The 22,439-nt window shown below is 35.9% G+C and overlaps 1 protein-coding gene across 1 annotated transcript in view; it reads right to left on the bottom strand.

The window, feature by feature from the left end:
* Positions 1 to 22,439, bottom strand: part of DIAPH3 (diaphanous related formin 3) — a 505,118-nt gene that overhangs the window by 322,472 nt on the left and 160,207 nt on the right. The window contains exons 9-14 of the mRNA XM_047080525.1: positions 18,673 to 18,783; positions 18,268 to 18,386; positions 17,352 to 17,468; positions 12,818 to 12,936; positions 9,721 to 9,785; positions 3,223 to 3,327 (exon numbers count right to left, since the gene is read on the bottom strand). Coding sequence (XP_046936481.1) covers positions 3,223 to 3,327; positions 9,721 to 9,785; positions 12,818 to 12,936; positions 17,352 to 17,468; positions 18,268 to 18,386; positions 18,673 to 18,783 — 636 coding nt within the window. The remainder of the gene's footprint in view (positions 1 to 3,222; positions 3,328 to 9,720; positions 9,786 to 12,817; positions 12,937 to 17,351; positions 17,469 to 18,267; positions 18,387 to 18,672; positions 18,784 to 22,439) is intronic.

Consider the following 22,439-nt stretch of genomic DNA (forward strand, 5'->3'; position numbering starts at 1 on the left):
AAGAAATATGACTAAAAACATCTACCAAACATGTCAAAGTACACTTGCCTCAAAAATTACTTTACACCAAAGACAATTCAGGATGAGCAATTTCACATGGCTTGACCTAAAAAAACACAATCCCAATAGTTTTTTTCTTTTTCCAATTCAAGAATTTAGCTTTTGTTTTCATAGAAGTGTAATTGCCAGAAATATTATTTCCTATTTTGGTAGTTATGGCCATCCAGGTGGAGATGTCCTGGGAGGAAATGGGTACATGGGTCTAGAAGATTTGAAACAGCAGTTTCTAGGTGATAGTTCAACTTACTGAGAATATTAAGTTCACCCAGAGTATGTACAGAGCATGTAGCATAAAGTCTATGTATAGAATTCTATGGAATGCTGGCATTTAAACGAGAAGCAAAACAAGAAGAAGACCCAGAGAGACTTAAATAGCACTGTCACATCATGCCTTTATCTTGAGGAAAAAAAATCAGAAATTCCTAAGGATGACCTGCAGGGCACATCATGATCCTTGTGAACTGGCCTTTCAAGTGGCTGTCATGTACAATTTCACATATTTACCAACCACATACCTTTCTCAGGGCCCTTGCACATGCAATCCCTTCTGCCTGGAACTTTCTTGGCATGTGGTTACCTCCTGTAGATCCTTTCAATCTTAGCTAGCAAGTCCTTTCCTCAGGAAAGCCTCATCTGACCACTCCTTTTACACAGATAGCACTTTGTGCTTCTCTTTGATTGCCATTATTATCAAAGTGTCAAATGCTTAAGAAATCATTAGCATTTATCTCACTGATACATTATAAGCTCCATGAGGGCAGTTACTAAGTCTGTATAATTTACTACTCTTTCCCAGCACCTAAAGCAGCAGCTGGCAAATGACAGCCATTGAAGAAATACATACATGTTGGATGAATGAATTAAAGATAAGAGAAAAAAACAGACAAGCGCAGGTTCATGAATCACAGTGAAGTGAAGACAGTGAGGGAGGGGGGATAACGGGCTATTCTACAGTATCAAATGTCACAAAAAAGCAAAGCAAAATTAGGAGAGAAAAAGGGCAAAATGTGGCCACTGGTCACTTCTGGCCTTATGTTTCAATGGCATGGTAAGAATATACACTTTTTGATTATTTTAAAGAAGATCTGAGTTAATGTTTTGTGATATGATTATTTTCCTATAATCACTGATTTCAATTTTCTCTCTCTCTCTCTCACACACACACACACACACACACACACCTGCAAGTGGGGGCATTTAATAAACATTAATAAATCATTTTAAAAGTTTTATGGCACAATTATAAAAAATAGATCATGTATTAAAGCCTAAAGTTGACACATGAGATCAGCACAAAGAAAAAAGTGTTATAAAAGAAGTTGAAACCACAAATCAAAGAACATGTCTTAACAAAAACATTAATTATAAAGAAGAATCAATTCAGCATTATGCTGCATTGCCGTTAACATGGATAGTAGTGCCCTCTGAATGTTAAGGAGGTGTAGGTATTTTATACTCACATTCAATATACATGTTATAGTTAACTATTAATGCCTTAAAGATATGGCTGCATTTCTCTTCTATACTAATTCCTTCGATGTAGCATGGTTGACTTAAATATATTGTTCATGAAGCCAGATTATCCTGTGATCAACCTGCTCACCGTTATATCCCCAGCACCCGACAATACTTGGCTGTTACGTGAATAAAGGAATAAAATCACACAGAATATATTTTATTCAGACTCTTCATAATCAGTATAGCTTTGAGCAAAGCAAAGGATCTTAAGACAAATGATTACATTTCATGAGAAATACACGACTAATCTCTCGGAAAAAGAAATACCCAGTTATTCTTCAAAAATTAACATGGCTGCCAATACTAAGTGTCTAAGCTGTTGGCTTGCCTCTGATAGCCATAAATAGTCACCTTGTCCACATTTTGAAAAAATATAGGAGATTGCTGGAGTTAATCTCATTTTAAAACAATTTATTCCCATCTTAATATAAAACACAGGCAGCAGTAACATGCCCAAAGATGGCAGATATTTTCTTTTTGTATAAACAGGAATTCTTTAGATTGGATTTACAAGTAATCCTTAAACTAGAAGAAATGAAAAAGAAATATTTTTAAAATTCATATTGGCCCAGACAAGGAGAAACTGGACCTAAGAATCTCAGCCATGGTCTATAACTCAATCTGAAATGTAAAACACAATCAAATGTTACTTTTTAGTATGAGAGACAAAGAGCCACACAGGAAAGAGGAAAAGTTTCAATAAATTGTACTTCCTTCTTAAACACTAAAGAAAGATCGTTGAGAGTGATTTTCTTACAGATAAGAGCTTTTTTTTCCCCCTAAAATTGAACACTTAAGAGATAGCTATCTCTTAGGGTTTCTTCTTATAGCCTCCATAACAAAATTACCCACTAAGTATTTAAGAGAAAACAAAATAGCCAATAATATAGGAAATAGCATACCATATAGGAAATGGTACATCTGAGACTATTTCGATATAACCATAAATTAGGATGAAAAGAAAATAGCAAAACTATACTTACTACTCATCATCCTATATGTAAATCTGCATGAAGAAATTTAGCTATGAATATTCTACCTCCTTACTGTCATCCATTTAAAACATGCAGATGATGTATTTCTTGCTATCTAAATGTTTTATGTGTAGAGGGTGTATGTGAGCTATCTGCTTCATAATCCAGATTTGCTCTCTTTTTTGTCATGTTTTAAATCTGTTTACTTTTGGAAATTGAAAAATTATCAGAAAATGTTCTCATTCAGCTAGAGGTTATCTTTCACTGCAAGGTACCCATAGGCTGAAGGTTTTGAAAAATAAATAGCTTGAGCAATAATTTCCTGTAGTGGGATAAAGATCAGTGATGAATGACAAATCTAAGAGTAAAAGTCTTTCTCACCCTTTATGATTACATATGAAACGTATGACGTTAGGAACAAAACCCACATGAAACATAAGGAAGAAGATTAATTAGTAAAAATTGATGACATTTTTAAAAATGCAACTAGAAAAAACAGTGGGAAAATAATTTTAATTTACAGAGCAAAAATATGTAGAAAAACAACACTATGAAAACATACAAGTGAAATTAAAGTTTAAACATTTTGAACTATGAAGCTGTGACATGACCTTTGCTTCCATAGTAAGCTTTCAATAGCCAAATTCAATCCAGGTAGATGGTATTTTACCTGTGACTTAAAAGCTTGTAACTCTGCTTGAAGTTCATTAATCTTTGCTTCTTTTTTCTGCAATTGAGCCTGAGTTTCTTGGTGGTCGGTAAACTCTTTTTCAAACTGCAAAGAAAGAAAGAAAAAAAAAAGAAAAAAAAAAAAACAGGAGACAGAAAGATAGCAGTGAAAAGCGCTATTCTTCATAAAGAAATATACGGTTCTAATGATCTAAAGACCTGTCAGTAGAACACAAACTTTTTATGAAAAAAGTGGTAGATTTTGCTAAGTCACCCAAAGCCTGTCCCTAGGTCCCTCTCTGGGTCCCACCAAAATCATTCAATTTGCAAGGGAGCAGACAAAGCCAGGGATGGAGTCTGTGACCTTCTCCTCTCAGGAGAGCAAACTCGCCCGGAGGTATCTGCCACACTGACATTTTTCTTAAAAGTCCCTAAATATCATTGCAACTTTGTGTAAAATAATAGAGAGCAAAGCATTGTAGCGAGTTCCCAGACCCCTATTTGCAAAAACTTGTACTTGAACCTTATGATAGGAATTAAAAAGAATTGCATTTTAATATTTGCTATTACTATATAACTCCATTTCGTAAATGCATCACTTCTCACGTCGTCATGAGAGTTAAGGGCCCTGATGCAGGCTCTAATCTTCAACAGCAATTTAAGAGAATAAAGTCTGTTATTTATCATTAATCTTTTGGAGATTAATCTTTGGGAGATTAATGATAAATTAATCTTTCAAAAACCCTGGTGCAATACCTTGTGGGAGGAAAGCAAACAGTAAAATTTGGTGAATCCAATGAGTTTTCTAATTTATACAGCCACTTATCACAAATTCCCACCCTGCCTTCAAATAGCTTCACCCTGCCATCATCATGACTGAAAACCTCTATCAGAGGTGAATTGCAATAGGGGATTGTCTCATACTGGAGAACATTTATTTCTTTTTAAAAAATGAAGAAAAAAAATCATAAAAAAAAATACTACCTCACAGATGTAGCCTCTAGACTTTAAAGCACGGTCAGACCTCAATTAGGGAAAGTGCAAGAATGTAAAAAGCAACCGATGACAAAGAACACTTATTTATGAATCTTATTTTGTCCTTAACTCAAAAAGGTGGCAATCCAATCCCTTGTCGTACAGACAGTAAATTAAAAAAGTGAGATTAAAAGCCAGACCTTGTCTTCCAAGCTTGGGTTTAGATAAAACCACAGCACCCTCCTACAAATTACATTCAGATATGTTTTACAGGTATTTTCTTAAGATAGATTTTATTTTTTAGAACTGTTTTAGGCTTATAGCAAAATGAGTCAAAGTTTCAGAGATTTCTCATATGCCAACCCCCCCAGAGGGTTGCCTCCCCCATGATTTAGTGTCAGCATTTTTGCATTTCATGAATGCAATTTCATCATTGCATTCACACACGCAAAAACTCCGAAATAATAAACATTGTTGTGATTCCCATTTACAGGTTAAATAAATCTCACATTCAATCCTCGCACTCTAAACTTTGTGCTTTTATAAAGAGAACAGAAACTACCGGGTAAAAAAACCAAATATCCCTCACTTCACCCATACCACACCAACATTACCACTCCTATTACTGCAGCTCCTCCAAACCCCTCCTACCATTTAAGAATTTAAAAGACGCTAATCTTCCTTGACCCTCTTTTTGTCCTTACCCTGCATCACCTAACTCTAATCTTATTCTTGCTTCAAAGTGCACTCCTTCAAAAAGTGTGCTTGGATCATACTCCCTTTTCTGGCCTGTTGAACTTCATTCACTTCATTATCCAACTTAGCCACCATCTTTCATTCTAAAAACTATGGCTTGCCAAATTCCAAAGCCCCCAGACTTCTCCGGGCCTCCTCCTACTTGATCTAATACCTGTACTATTCAATGGTGTAGCCTCTAGCCAACGTGGCTAATAGAATGTAAATTTAAGTTAGCTAATATCAAAGTTAAAACTTCAGTTCCTCAGTCACAAGCTGAAGGCTAGCATGCTGAACACAGATCATCAAACACTGACATCATTCCGTATCGAACGGGACTGCCCTACAGCATTAAATACTCACAAATATGCCTCTGTATTCATTCTCTCTTCCCCAGTGTGTTGTATTACAACACACTCTTCTGGTCCTCCTGCTTACTTCTTGGCTGTTCCTACCAATTCTTTTATAGGTTCCTATTCCTCAGTCCAACCGTCTACTATTGTCCTGTCCTAGGACTCTTCCTTTGCCCCTCTGATGGTCTCACTTCATACGCCTGGTAGAATGGTATCTTCCACACCCACACGTTTTAGTCCCCATTCATATACTGATGGCTTCCAAATCCCCATCACCAGCTCAGCTTCTCGTCTGAATTCCAGACTACTAATCAGTCCATAAACATATTTTCAACTGCCCAATGAACATTCTTCAAGGCGACAAACAAAAACAGTATTTTTAAAACCAGTATTACCTTTCCCCTCTACAAACTTTTTTGAGTATCGCTGTTCTTTCTAAAGGATGGCTCAAAAAACATGACTGTTTTGCTTTTCAACTTACAGTGGCTACGTCATTAACCTAATATCTAAGAACCTCCTGGGAGTTGTTCCCAAACTACCTACCTATTTCTCGTTATACTGTAAGGAATATCATGCATCTGATGTGTTCCTCAAAGTAGCAGGTGTTAGAGATACAGAGTTGAATACAATATGGTCATCACTTTTAGTAAGTATAGTGTCTGGTGGCAAAGTAAAAGGAAAGTAACAATGCGAACGTATGAAAATTACCAGCAATGGAGAAATACACTGGAGGCATGGGAGTGATTACTGGAGAAGTGATAACTTGGTCCCAGGTTTGAAGAATTTGAGTAGTTAGCTGATAAGTGCAGCTGGCATTTCAAATAGAAGGTTTAGTGCAGTACACAAATGAAAACAACCACATGCAAGGGCCATAAAAGGAGGTAAGAAAACAAATTGCAAGAGATGAAGTTACAGATGTAGACAGGAATTAAACTGTTTAAAGGAATTTTACAGTAAATTTGGGGACACCCGCATGGCTCAGTCAGTTAAGCGTCCAACTCTTGGTTTCGGCTCAGGTCATGATCTTGCAGTTCGTGGGTTCAAGCCCACATCTGGCTCCACGCCAAGAGCATGGAGCCTGCTTGGGATTCTCTCTCTCCCTCCCTCTCTGCCTCTCCCCTGCTCACTCTCTTTGTCTCTCTCAAAATAAATAAATGGAAAAAAAAAATTTTAAGGAATTTTAAAGTCAAAAAGTTTCTCTTATTTCCTGTAAACCATGGAGAGCTTTTAAGAGTATTTATAATAAGAAATTAACATGACCAAATTTGCACTTTGGCAAACCCAGCCTGCAGCAGTATGGAAGGTGGACTGAAAGAAAACACCAGAGGCATGTGAATAGGTTAAGGAGCTGCTATAGTTACCCAACCAAGAATTTAAGGCCTGCCTGAACGAAGGGGAAGACAGGGAAACAGAAAACAGGAAAAAAAAAAAAAAAAGAAGGGACTTTTTTCTTTTTTAAACAGAATCTAAAAAATTAGTGTACAACTAAATGAAGGAAATGAGTGAGGGGAGTATATCTCTAAGATGATGATGGTGTTCTATTGCTTTGCAAGCTGGAAACTATTATTATTTTGGGGGGGAAATAGGGATATAAAATTCATGGAGGAGGAAAGGCATTTTTTTAGGGAAAAGAAAAATAAATTTGGTTTCAGAAATATTAACCTTGAGATGGCTATGTTGAAATTCACAATAAATTTCTGTCTCCCTCCTTCTTGGCTATCTCACCTTGTCGCCTCACATTAGCTATGACTTCCTTGGGTCAGCCTTCCCTGGCCACTCAAGTCTAGATGAGGAATCCTTGCAGAAGGCTCCCATTCTGCATAGGGTATTCCTACTGTAGCAGTCATAACACTGTAATATAAAAATATCAAAATGCACTATTCACACACCACAGTAACACCCACCAGCCTGGAAGGTTATTCACAGTGAGAATCCACTTTATTCATCACCTTTCCAAAGCCTTACATTTATAACTAAACTCAGTAAATATTTGTCGAATGAAAAAATGGAGCCAATTCCTGTCAAGTCTTCCTTTATATGTTGTGAATAAATATGTCAATATCATATATTAAAGTTCCACAATCTCCCGGCATGAAAAATCTTTGAGAGGTCATGTTCTCTATTCTCCCTTTTATGACTGCTCAGTGTTTACTTCTGCTTAGCAAGAAATAAAAAATTAAATTCTTATGAGGGTAAAAATGAAGTCTTTTTCACACTATCAGTAGGTACATTACCCTAACTAGTAGGGCTTAGAATAAGATTCAGGAGGAAAAAGGATGATTTATGGGAACAAAGATAAAACCACCAAAATAATCAGAGTCATAATTAGTATACTCTAAGAGAATTTATTAAATTCACTTGGCCATACTTAAAGTATCTGTACTTAACAAAGAGATAAATTTCTATATCCTCCCCTATAAAAGGATGAGACAAAATATAAACTTTGCTTTAGCATTTTTATAATATCTACAGTCAAATCACAGTAGCCTTGGGGATAAAATGAATCTCCATTAAAGACATACTTTATAAAAACAGATATGATAGCCTTCTTCTCCAAAAAGAGTTTCTAGAGCAATATTACGCTTACAAAATTACACGCAAAAATGTCAAGAAACACAGTTAAGGCTGAGGCTCTGCTTAATTTCATTCCCTAGGGTAAATGTATTAGTGCATCTGTACAAGAAGGTTGATAATTCAATATTCTCTATGTACTTTCTGACATTTCTGGTCTTCATTTTTCAAATTTATGCACCAAAATAAAGAATGTGTCTAGCAACTATGATAGCTTCCTGCCTAAAGCAAAGTATTTACATGTGTCCTTATAAAGCTATCAGAAAGAAGTTCTTGCTGATATATACAAAATGGTATGGCAATAGGAATCTTTTATGGAGCAAACAATATTTTTTAAATATACCTAAGACATATAACTTCTGACTAAAAGGAGACAAGTAACCTTGAACAAGGTCTTTCTTCTACTTACACTTAAACTTTAAATTTTAAAACAATATGTTGACAAAGGTATCACATTTAACAACACTCATATACATCATATACCTAAAAATGATTATAGAAGCAAATTTATATTACCTGGGATGCATCCAAAGCAAGTACCTGAAAGTTTACTACTACTTTCTCAGGAAGAGTTAAAATAGAATACCAAGTAGAAGGCTTAGAATACCAAGTCAGGGGATAAGGGATCACCCTACAACATGATCACCTATCAGCTGTAGCACATATGACACTTCAATGATGTGTTCATTTGTTTCTCAAGTTCCTGCAGGGCAAAGACAGTATCATATGCTTAAGCTGGAATTCTAGCCTGCAGCCAGAGGCCCAGGGGTTAAAAACCTCTATGTGTGGGGGGACATGCAGGACTTCTTACATGGGGCATTTACAAAGTTTGTCATAAATTACCACTAACTTATCAAAGACTGTCTATCATTTGCAAGTTGTATTATCTTAAACTGTTACAGAAGTGTAAGATTCGTTCAATATTCACCAAGATCCAGAGAGTTCAAAAACATAGCCTCTTAGGCATGGTAACTGACACACAGTAAAAGTCTATTTAGTGTATGTTCATCAGGGGCTGGGGGTAGTAATTATCATTTATTCCTCCAATGTGAGAAACCATCCACATGAATTTAAATCAAAGTGACTGCTTAACATGTGAAGAATCCCACAAAAGCAACATTTTTTTTTTTTTTCTAAACAGAAAAAGAGTCGAACAGATACATGCCAAGCAGAGATGAAAGCACAGAACACCACCTTCGAGAACAGTGGGGAACGGCTGGATGGTCAGCAATACTACTGGGCCGAAGCCACCCAACTGGCAATATCAGATACTTCTGACCTATAAAAATGACAGTTTTCTATGTTCACCTAGACCTAATGAAGCAACATGAACCAAAACAGAAAAGTTAATAAAACTTTAGGATTTCTTGAGAAATACTCCAATCTTAAAATTTTGACTTTACAAATTTTCTTCAATCACTTATTCATTAACGCTTTTTTTTTTTTTTTTTTTTTTTTTTTTTAATGTTCTGAGGGCAGGAATTGTTCTAGGCGCAGGGACACTGAATAAACAAAATCCTTCAAACAACAACAAAGAAGTATCCTTCATAAAGGTTACTCTAGAGGGAGAAATAGACAACACATCCATAGATACACAGGTAAATACATACACCATGTCGCATGTCAGATAACAAATAAAACAGAGGAAAACAAATCACAGACAGGGTCAGGGCTGAGAGTGGAGAGTTAAAATGTTTAAATATAATGGTCTAGGAAATCCTCCTTAAGGATGGCATTTATGCAAATAGCTCAAGGAGGTAAAGAAGAGAGTTGAAACAACAAGCAAAATCCCTGAAGGAGAAGCATGCCTGATGATGCGAGGTGGTTCTTCACATAGTCTCACAAACTTAATCAGAATTACTTACTTTCTTGTAAAGTTCTGATGCTTTCTCTTCAAGCTCTTCTAGCTTCACTTGATCTACGCAAGCATCTAAAATGGCAATGACATTTTTTCCTTAATTCCAGTACTTGTTAAAATCATTATGACTTGAAAAGGTTAGAAAAAGAAAAGAATTAGAAATAGTGTCAGTAATGAAATAAGCAAAACAAAGAAAGCTAAGAAAGAAAACAAAGAAAGTTAGCTCAACACGTAAGTATTTTGAAGGAAGAAGACAAGATGATAACCAACACAACAATGAACAGAAAATTAGCAAAAACAAAATTAATAATTGCTAACACGTATGAACAGGTAGTTCATTTCCCTAATACAAAAATATAAATTTTATTTAATGAAACACAGCAATGATTAAATGATCCATAATACCGAGTGTCAGAGATGGCACAGAGAAAATGACTTGTCAACGCCATAGAAGTATAATTCATGAACTTTGCTGGTGAGTAACTAGGAAAATATATATTAAAATTTAAAATATGTATTTTCTTTCACCCAGCAATTGCATTGTTAGGACTCTGCCTTTAAGCAAGAATGTTCATTAAAATGTTGTTAGCCAATATCTGGAAATAAAGGTCCATCAGTAACAGACTGATTAAATAAGCTACGATATAGATCCACATGATGAGACACTATGCAGGAGAAGTGATTCATATAGATTCCCCATGCTGCAGTTGATCCTTTATTTAAAAAAAAAAAATTTTTTTTAATGTTTATTTATTTTTGAAAGACACAGACACAGAGCGTGAGCGAGGGAGGGGCAGAGAGAGAGGGGGACACAGAATCCAAAACAGGCCCCAGGCTCTGATCTGTCAGCACAGAGCCCGACGCGGGGCTCAAACTCACGAACTGTGAGATCATAACCTGAGCCGAAGTCGGACACCCAACCGACTGAGCCACCCAGGTACCCCTCCCTTCTTTAATAAAAGCAATAAACATGGTTTTAAAAAACATATTACAGAAGGGCTTACAATAAAAAGTAACAAACTGGGGCGCCTGGGTGGCGCAGTCGGTTAGGCGTCCGACTTCAGCCAGGTCACGATCTCGCGGTCCGTGAGTTCGAGCCCCGCGTCAGGCTCTGGGGTGATGGCTCAGAGCCTGGAGCCTGTTTCCGATTCTGTGTCTCCCTCTCTCTCTGCCCCTCCCCCGTTCATGCTCTGTCTCTCTCTGTCCCAAAAGTAAATAAACGTTGAAAAAAAAAAAGTAAAAAAAAAAAAGTAACAACCAAACCACTACATTAAAAACCCAATCCCACTTCCTAAATGAGACCTCTTATGGTTCTTTCTATATTAGATTATCCTGGCAGTTAGTTTCTTAACTCTAAATAAGATGTGTACACCATTATTTCTTGATTCGTCTATTTAATACATTATAGATAGCTTCCTATTATAGAAGATGAAAATGGTGTTTCCTGTCTAATCCCATTTATTTTAATAATTTTGCTTTCTAAATTGCCTGGCTCTGTAGCACTAAATAAATACTTAAACCTCCGATCACTGTTACATAAACAGTATCTACTGATTTCCACTATAATATATAAAGTTATCTTTATTTACTTGCCAACATCTCTCTCTCCTACAGTTTGGCCCCAGATCCTCACTCACCTATTACTGTAAGTCCTCTGCAGTGTGTCTAAGTTTTCTATAAACATTTAAAATCAACATATACAATGTACTTATTGTAACTATGTAAATATGTTTCACTTATATAGCCAAGCAGTAGTCAAAAAAGTCTATTTCCTTCTCAAGAGTTCAATGCTTAAATAAACCTCTCATCTACTCAAGAAAAAACATTCCTAATGGCCAGGTAGAATAAACTTCCTTTTCAGGTCCTATTCAAAATCATTCCACATTTTAGTTTGCTTTATTTTTCCTCATATCTGTCCCTCCCACTACCAGGAACTTCTAATTACTTCCCTCCAGTGGAGAAAAATGAGCATTTTATCAGTGCCACTAATATAATCTAGTTCTTTTCTCATTCTATACACTCCGTACTTCTTTATGAACTCTAATATATGAAGAAAAACAACCTCAACCTCACACAAAAAATGGCTATTCTTTTTTCATGTTACACCAAAATTTGACATATGGTAACTCCTTGCACATTACTTGCTGTGTGGAATCACCTATCAGTGACTGTTTTGTACTCTGTTACTTCAAAATCCAAGAATTCTTCACCCATGCAGAATGTGTAATCAGGCACGGGAATTTGGAAAAGAGTGGTTTGCGGAGTCACGTAGATTCTCCAAATGTTGACACATCTCATTATACAATATCAAAATAATCCTATGGGTTATTATCATCATTGACCTCACCAGAAAAAAAATTCACGTACTGGAAAGCTGTCAAGCTAACAGTAGCAGATCCAAGTTTTCCAAAACTCAAATTTTTCCCTGAGAGCTTGAATTTTATCATTGGTAACGAATTCTATCAGTCATTTTCCTTGACATTATAGAATTACTTTATTTCCTTTTTAAGAAAGTGTGTGCCAGACAGTCAAGCAGGAGTGGCCACAGTTTTTATGACAATCATTCCTTGTAAAAAAAAAAAAAAAATCAACCCATTCAGCTCGCAATACAAGCACATACGCAGCTATTTGCTCACTGTACTTCAGTATGCAGACGTGTGCTTGACGTGTACAATTCGCTTTGTCACAGGGAATGTTGAAATGATATGTACTCAAGGGGAGATTTTTAATAAAATTAATGTCTTTCACTTCATTATCAAGGACACTCAGGTAAAAAAAAAAAAAAGGCAGTTTTTATTGCTGTGTTTACTGTGAGGAATTCAAGGACTACTAACATGGTTTGGGGTCACCGCCGTGATTCCTACCTAAGTGCCACCAGTTGTACTCACCATCCTTGCATCACCAGCACAAATATCAACACAACGGAAAAGGCAAATCATGTCTTAGTGCTGTTATGAAAGCAGTTTTGACTCTTAGGATCCCCTGAACGGGTATCAAGGGCCCTAAGGACTCTACAGGTCACACTAGGAGAACTGACACTGCAGTTAACCTGTGGGGCAAGGGACGATAAAAGGTTTCCATTTAAATATTAGAGAAATACTCACCAACAAACTGACTTAAATCTAACTCTAGTCTCTTTCGATATGAGAAGTCTGGATCCATCCCATCTCTATGCAATACAATCTGAGATACACATTCATCAATTAATTTGAAGTATTGTTGCCTAAAACCAAGAAAAAGAATAAATGCACACTCCATTTATAAGAATAACTTTACATTAAAACAAAGTATTTGGGTAAGCTTGATTTCAAGTTCAATAATTTATCTTTGTATAGTGTCAACAACTGACATGACAGATTTAACATGGGAGTGAGGGTAAATGCAACAGTCATCGCTTTCCTTCTTCTAATGACATTATGACATTAAGTTTTTACACTCTTTTAGCACATACAGTGTTTTAATGATGATTTGCTTACAAAAGTCAGAACCTTGACTTAATTAGCAATAAAAAAAAAAAAAAAGCACTGAGATGAAGTGATAGGTGCTTAAAAGCAGTCCTCAACAGAGATCAACCTACCACTGTACCATACTGAAATATCTACCATTAATTCATTTTATTAATACAAGCCAAAATATATCCATTTTTTTCAAAAAAAATTATCTGGGTCTTAAAACTATACAGTTTACTACTTTAAGAATGCGGAGTCCAATTAAAAACAGATACTGTAAAATATATACAGTACCAAATGAATATTTTGTACTCAAAACACAACTCAAAACACAATTTTTTTCAAAAATTAGAGTTTAAATAAATGCCCAAATAGGGATCACGTTGTCACTACAGGTTTTAGTCCACCTATGTTCGTCATAAGCAAAAGAACCTCCCTTAAAACTTAAGCCAACAAGGGGAGCCTGGGTGGCTCAGTCAGTTAAGCATCTGACTTGGGCTCAGATCATGATCCCACGGTTTGTGAGTTCCCAGTTCGGGCTCTGTGCTGACAGCTCAGGGCCTGGAGCCTGCTTTGGATGTGATGTCTCCCTCTCTCTCTCTGCTCCTCCCCTGATCACACTGCCTCTCTCTCTCTCAAAAATAAATAAAACATAAAAAAATTTTTTTTAAACAAAACTGAAGCCAATCAATTTAAAATATCTAGATTTTATTAACAAAACCAAACTAAAATGACAGAAAGGGTGGGTGCTATCTCAATGAGGTCAGTCCTTCATCCCCAGCCACCCCTACAATTTCTTTGTTCCCTCAATGACTTTTTGCACACATTTCCTCTCCAAATCTTTCTCACCATGTAAGTGATGGTGCTTCTATTCACTAGAGCTTCTTCTCTACTGCCCTGAATCTACTTACCTCACACCTCATAAATGACCCATTATGCAGAATAAAATCCAAAATAACTGAACATTAGCAAAGACAAAAGATGGTCATCGACTGTCATCAACTAAAAATGTTTAAGACAGTGTTCTTGGGTATATGTCAAAGCAAGAAGGTACTACCACGCTTTCCTCAATGTTCTACACTGCTTCCAAAAATATAGTCTCCCATTCCCTACTATCTTGCCATAACAACCACATGTACAATTAAGGTACATAAATTGCACACACAGGTACAAAATATCAATCACGTTTGAAAATCAAGATGGAGCATTCTATTTCTTTTTTACTCTTATTCAATGTTATCCTAGTGTTGTTTTAATATAAACATGTTTTAAATTAACAACATAGGTTAATTTGTGGACTTAATAACATAGGTTATTAATTAATAACATAGGTTACTTTGTGGACTTTTTAAATAAATCATTATTTCAGTAAATGTTTTCTCACCTCCACAGCTCCCAATGATAAGCTCACTTACAAAGTAGTTGAAATTTCTTGCAAAATCTCTTTCAAGGCAACACTAGCAAAATAATAATGTACTTCTGGATTCTAGAAATGTGCATCCAGAAAATAATCACCCTGAGCAATATTGGTGAGTTAGTGACTATGTCAGAGGAATATGTAAATAACCTAATTAAGGGATGAACATAAGTTGTCATTACTTCACTGATATGTCATTTTTGTTGGAGGAATTTTAAAATCATCTTCACTTTCTCTTTAGTATTTTTATCAAATATCAGAAATTATCTCCCATGCACATTCAACTAGGCAAATATTTTGCACATGGTAAGCCATTAAGTATTTGTTAGAGAAATGAATTTAATCTCCCACTCCACACTCCAATATTCTTTCCACGTTTCATTTTTCTTGGGGGCAGGGGTTACCTTGTATGTACATTCTCCAACTGAGTTCCATTTCAGTAAAATTTCCTTTCGTCCCAAATGTGAACGTGAGAAAATTTTCTTATTTTCCTATCGGCTAATTCTTTTAAATGGGACTATCTTGCCTTCTAAAGCAAAGCAATTTCTAAAAATCTGAAAACATTTATTTATATCAATAGGAATTAAGAATGTTCATTCAACAAAAGGTGTTCAGATAATCAAAGATTTTTAAAAGGTAAAGTCCACGTCCATCGGAGACAGTGAAAATCAACCAACCAACAAAAAACCATGAAGCTAAAACCAAAAGAGCAAGACTCACAGAACTGCACACCAAAAACAGTTGTACTGTATTTAAATAAAAAGCTAAATAATTTTTAAATGAATGAAAAACCATCTAAATGATCATAATCTGCCACAATCTTATAATAAAAATATATTCTCTGTAAGAATAAATAACAACAATAACCACCTATGAGAATTTGGGAACATGGGGAAAAAAAAAAAAAAAACAGATGGAATGGTCTTGATTACAGAAATCATAGGAAGAATGACGCCTTCACAGCAACCATACGTGAAACAAAGACCAAGGTCCTGGGGCCTAAAGAGTCCACGAAGAATGCAACATACATAAGTATCAAGTTAAAAACGTGCTACTTGAAAAATGACCAAAATAACTAACGTCACTTTGGTGCGGCTACAGTGTAATATTTCTCTGAGACTCTTAATTCCACTGAAGTGACAGGATTGCCTGAGCATGCCCCAGGAGAGTTGTGCTTTTCAATCTATTTTAAAGGTAGACACAACCGCATGGCCTTCTGCAGCACAGATTAAGGGATTAGGGTAAAAATGAAGGGATCATAAGTAATATAGAACCCCCTCTGGCAGCATTAAGACACATTCAAAACTTTGAAAGCAAACAATATTCTTGAATTCTTGAAAACTCCAGCAGCATCAAGCAATCAGAGGTTGACAGGACCAACCATATAGGGATCAAGAAAAGGACAGGGTTGGAGCGCCTGGGTGGCTAAGCATCTGACTTCGGCTCAGGTCACAATATTGCTGTCCATGAGTTTGAGCCCCACACTGGGCTCTGTGCTGACAGCTCAGAGCCTGAAGCTTGCTTCAGATTCTGTCTCCCCCTCTCTCTCACTCTCCCCCACTCTCACTCTCTCTTAAAAAAAAAAAAAAAAAAAAAAGGACAGGTTTACTTTAGAGTAAATGGAAGCTTCAAATTTAAATACATGTGGGGAAAAATACAGTTTTATAACTAGCAAGTACCTCTGATATTTAAAAATATTAATCAATGTACTATTTTGATTTTAATTAATGTATTCATATTTGTATTAATATTTTTGTCAATGTATTAGTGTTTATTTTATATTAGTATGTTTGTGCTGCAAAAGGAGGAGATAAGATGGGCGATCTGTGCTCATCCCAAAGAACATAAACTTTTTTTTTTCTTTGACTCTTATTATATTCACTTGTCAGATATATCAAAAGCCTGAATTACACCCTCTGACATCAACCAGGGGACACAGCCCAAATGAGACATCTCTAGCAAATTCTTCCACATGAAAGCAGAGTAAGAAACGACATGTTACCCCAAGTATTTGAGAATGGAATCTCAGCAAAGCTAAATTAAAGGCACCAAAAATGGTTTTATATTCAAGGATCTCCACTTTCCTCATAAAACAGTAACAAAGTAGAAAGCAGATATAGAGAGCATTTACTGAGCATACACCAGGTGCCCAGATATTTGGCTAGGAGATTTATCCATGCTACTATGTGTCACCTTCAGAACCACCTAGGAACGTAGGTGTTAATATGCTTGCCCAGCTACAGATAGATAAGGTACAGATGGAATAAACAATTTGTTAAACTCAAGATGGCTGAGATATAATCTAACTTGAATGTTATTTGTCTAGCTTTTCTGATACATTAGCAACATTAAGTGCAACTGTATTACCCAGGCACTTTCTAGCTACTTAAATACTAATAAAAACAATGTTTACTGCCTTTCATGTAACTTATAAAAAGAAACTTATCAACCCCATTCCTACTACCTAAAGACTAATGAGAAAACATTATCCATCACAAGATAAATTAGTAATTTGTTGCTAGTTCGCATTTTTTATTCAGATGAAAACTTGGTAACAAGAATCTGTGCAGCTTACAAAATAACAGTAATATCATTTTACTGTCACCTGTCTAAATATATGCCCAGAAGAAATGCCACATTCCATGAGTCAGTATTAAGACAGAAATAAAAATCTGAAAATTATGAGCTTGCCCAAATCAAACATCAAGTGAATTTCACAATTAATAGAATTTTATTAGTGAAATTTAACATTAGAACATAGCTTCCTCTTACCTTATAAAATAATCATTTCGAATCAGCAAAAGATGCTGAAGAATGGAAATAAAATATCCTTCCGCTCTAGTTTCCTTAACTGTGTTCCACACCATGTTGTAAATATCATATGCTTCAGTACATTGATTAAGGAATATGTGAATTTATTTATTCTCTACACCAAACAACCAATAACACAGCACAGAATCTGTTCTGTAAGGCTTCAAAAGATTATTGTGTGTCTTACCCCATACCAACATGTATACTCAACATATGGTACCACACAGGTAGTTAGGATTGAAGTAGAGGAAAACTGTGTGCAAATGGTGACTTCACCTGGCATTGTCTTCTCCTCCAAAATCAACTCCAACCATTTGCCTCTCTCAAGCCAAGATGTTTCGGGTGGCAAGGGTAACAGGCAGCTGGTTGGAAATACCATATTAGGTGTACAGAGTGCCCTAACCAAGAGAGATGGTGCCAGGCATTATCCACCATGCAGAAGCCCCAGTGGAGGACAGGAACCTGGTGGATTTCTGGAAAAGCACAGAGATCTGCAGACCCACAGAGTTAACAAAGGCCCATAGGGGTGTGCACCCAAGGTGTAGGACAGGAGCCAACAGGCTAATGCTAGAGAGCACTAGAGGAGGGGGAGGTGCCACACATGAGAAGAAAAAACAACACACTGTACACATACACAAGAGGCCTCATGAAATTTGTGGGTTGGAACGTCCATTTCCATATGCATGGACTCAGAAAAACACACATGAAACTATTAAGAAAAATTTATATGAAAATCAATCTGATTCATAAAGGTTTGGCTTTATACTGTTTATACAGAAATGGCTTCAGAAGTTTAGTATCTTGGGGTGTGAAGTTTGTTTGTTTGGGGTTTAGCAACAATTTTGCATAGGTCAGTAACTTCAGAACAAAAGGATATTCAAGCTCAGCTCTAATCTCTTCAAGGCGATGGGAGAGCTCAAGCAAATCTTCTTCTTTATGCTCATCAAAGACTTTAAGTTGGATATCCAAGCCATCATTCTTCAGACATTTTAAATTCTAGAGATATGAAAGAGAAATGACAATTAATGGTTTTATTTTTAATAATGCAAAAAGGTTAATGAAAAACATATAAACAATAAACCAACCATTTGACTTGATTTACAGCATTCAAACACTTAAAGTGTTAATACTCCAATCTTATCTATATTTCAAAAATAGATTTTTATACTCAAGCCTTTTTCCCCCGCAGATAAATTATTCTTGAAGGTAATTTATCTAAATTTCCCCCTATTCAAGTACTCCTCTAATTTAAATATTAATAAGGAGACTGCAGGGCACTTACTGGCAATATCTCTTTCAATCCACAACGCATAAATTCATTTCTGATGTGAAGCCTGAAGTCCAAATCATCAGGAGATGTAACAAGGGCATTGATGAGTTGCATACATGCTACCTACAATAGATTGCACGGTGAGACTTAAGCTTGGATTCCAACATTAAAGAAAGAGGAATACAACTGAAACATGAAGGTTTTGTTCCAAGAATCATTAAATACCTTTCTTCCCAGGAGAATCTATTAGAACAATAATTTGTATGTAAATCATTTTAGTCAATTAAAATTAAACAAGAAATATAGTTTCGGTGGAGTTTTCTTCTTTTTTATTTGCTTGGGGGGTTTTTTGTGGGAGAGGAGAGAGAAACATTAGGCACTGGAGCTGTTCCATAAAAATTTCACTCTAGCCAAAAGTTCAGCTCTTATCCAAGAAAATCACTCCACGCTATATGTGCATACAACATAAACTGAATGTCCTAGTAGAAAAATTATAGATCTCTGTTGGATAGGTAATACTTACCTGACATAGTAAAGTAACTTGCCATTCATGGAGAGAAACCCAAAGTTTCAAACACTTCAAGGTCAGCAAGTGTCGTGAATCTGGTCAATGGGGTTGTTATAACTAAAAACTATCTTATTATCACTGCACAATTAATTACTAGAATTAACCAGGCAATGGTTCTTACACTTTCGCAAGAATTAAAAAAATTATATAGGTCATGTTTATTCCAAAGGCATAAAGAAATAACATAGCTAATTAAATCCTTTAGTATATACCTCAAGTGCTAAAAATGTAAAAATCACTATACTTTCCAGTTATTTAACACCCCAAATTTCAAACTGGATATGCATTTTTTTTTTGTATCCCTGGCTAAAACCTATCTTTCATTATCTGAAATCCATATAATGGAAGCAAGAGAGACTGGAAGCAAAAGAGATGGCCTCTAGAGAAGTGAAGTACTCTTTGTTGTTGATGATGATGCTATTTTTCTGTCTACACTCTACCAGAGTCTTAACAAGAATGACTGGCCTACTGATCAATATGTTTAACCTCATGCTGTTCCCTAAATTGTCCTTTCCCCATCCCTTAAGGCAAGGTTTATATGAATTTAAAATGTCTCTTTTGGATTAAGACACCTCCAGGGGTCTCAGGTCCTGCTGGTTGAAATATATCGTAATTATTGTATTTGATGTCTAAATACTAAAATCTGACCAGCATGCCTCTACTGTCAAAACTTAAGACTATTTAAACTGGAGGAAGGAAAAGTGCCAGAAGATAAATAGAGAAAAAGGAAATACTTAGAATAAAAAAAAAGAATAAACTTAAAAACAGAGGCTACCTTTCCAGTACACATTCACTCAGCTGTAACTGGTTCATGTCACAAGGTTTAAAATACTTTCTTTCCACCTCCTTATCAGTCATTACCCAGTACCGACAGAAATACCTTTTCAGCAATAGTATAGACTTTTAAAAGATCTCAAAGAACATTTAAATAATATTTCTCTACATTTGAGCAAATAAATTAGTATTAATCATGAGGTTTCTGAAAAGATGTAAATTATAAAGGGCTCAATGCAGCAAAAATAGCAGCATAAAAATTAGCAGGAAATAGGATCTAAATGTAAAGTAAATACGTGTAGAACAATAGCAGCATGAAATTGAAGAGAAAGAAGGGAAAAGGATAATCCACATTCTTTCCAGGAAGTATCCTAAAGGGCAATTTTCTATAAAAGGAAAAACAGAAAATTGACTTAAGCTGAAATAATGAATTTAAGTTCATTATCTAAAATCCCTTCCCAATTCTAATGGTAATTTGCCATTATCATGACCTATAACCACTCTTAAATTGATGTCATGTAAACACAGGCCTAGGAAAATATGCAAATACACAGCAAAATGTAATGTTTCCTTATAGACAAAAAAAATTCTATAATCAAGGTAAGGACCAAAGAGTTCCTTCTAGGTTTTTAAAAATGTATACTCAGACATAAAGACTTGTTTTATCACACAATTTCAAACTAATATAGCATACCGGCAGAAGCAGGGGCCAATATAGCATCTATGTCATAGAAATCAACTCCTACAGACAGTGGAAAAGGCTCACGAATTATGAAGGTGAACAGGATCATGCTGCCTGTCCTCATGAAGATAATAGATCAATAATAAAAATATACTATGTAGAAGAGATATGTTCCATATATACTGGGAATGTGGAGAAACCAAATAAAAACAAGGACAGCTGGGTAACGGCATTGACTCTTAAAGATAAATAGGAAGGCAGCCTGATGAAGTGAAGGACTGAGATGAGATGTTCTCAGCATCTAAGGAATTAACCAGTTAGAAAACCTGGGCCCTGGGCCCTTCCGTTGCATTACAAAGGATTCAGGAGAGAGCGGCTCCAGGAGTCACTAGAGATGAGGTTGGACAAGGACACAGGCCAGATGAGGCACAGCTTTGTATGCCAAGTCAGAAAGTTCAGATTCAACTGGAAATAGGAGAAACTACAAGGAATGTAAAGGAGAGGCAATAGCAGAGGTAATAATATTAGTTAAGAAACTATTGTAGAAGCAACTTTAGTGAGCAATGATGAGAGCTTGAACATTTGAAATCTATGAAAACTGACAGAATTTGATGGCTGGGTGGACATGGGGTAGAAGAAAAGAATTCGTGAGAGCCCCTCTCCTTTGTTTTTCAACTAGACAAGAGGAGGTACCATTAACAAAGCTATAAAGTACAAGGAAAGAAAGAGGTGGGGGGGGCTATTTCAAGTGTTAGTTAAATTCTATTTAGTTAACATATATGGTAAAATTGGTTTCAGGCATAAAATTTAATGCTTCATCACTTACATTTAACACCCAGTGCTCATTTGAACAAGTGCCCTCCTTAGTACCCATCACCCATGCTGTCTATTCCCCACCCACCTCCCTCCATCAACCCTGTTTGTTCTCAATAGTTAAGAGTCTCTTACGATTTTTTCCCCTTCCCCTATGTTTCACTTTGTTTCTTAAAGTTCACATATGAATGAAATTCTATGGTATTTGTCTTTCTCTGACTTATTTCACTTAGCATAATAGGACACAAAAATACAGATTTCAAGGGGCACACACAATCTGATATTTATAGAAGCATCATCAACAACAGCAAAACTATGGAGTCCAAATGTCCATCAACTGATGAATGGATAAAGAAGATATGGTGTGTGTATATACACATACAATGGAATATTACTCAGCCAACAAAAAGAATGAAATCTTGCTATTTGCAACAGTGTGGATGGAGCCAGAGTGTATTACACTATGAGAAATGGGTTTCAGAGGAGAATAGAATAAACCCTGCTTTTAAAATTCTGAGATTAAAATGTACATTAGGAATCATTAATACATTAAAAAAAAAATGTTTAGTTATTGGGTACCTAGCCTGTGTCAGCAGGGGATATTAACAGAAGAAGCTCAAGGAAATAATGGCATTGTGATATTCATCATAAAAGAATCACCGTCCTGTTTCATGTTCCAAAAGTGTAGCATATACGATTTTCATTAATTTGTATTTAGCATTCTAATTGTTTAATAGCGTGACAAAATCTACCTCCCTATGAAGTAGATGAGGGTAAGAAAACAGAGCTTCTGCCTTCCTGGAAACATCCTAATTTAACTAAAGCCTCTATCTTTGGGCATCAGAATGCAGAATTCACTTTCTGTTTATTAGCTCAACCATTTCATTTCCTCAAAGCCTATTTATTGGTGCCCCCTCAGCACTTCTCAGTAGTAGGGATATA

The sequence above is a fragment of the Lynx rufus genome, unplaced genomic scaffold, assembly GCF_022079265.1.
Source record: "Lynx rufus isolate CCGP_SWC_20201006 ecotype Redwood Valley unplaced genomic scaffold, mLynRuf1.p SCAF_1, whole genome shotgun sequence".
Lineage (NCBI taxonomy): Eukaryota > Metazoa > Chordata > Mammalia > Carnivora > Felidae > Lynx > Lynx rufus.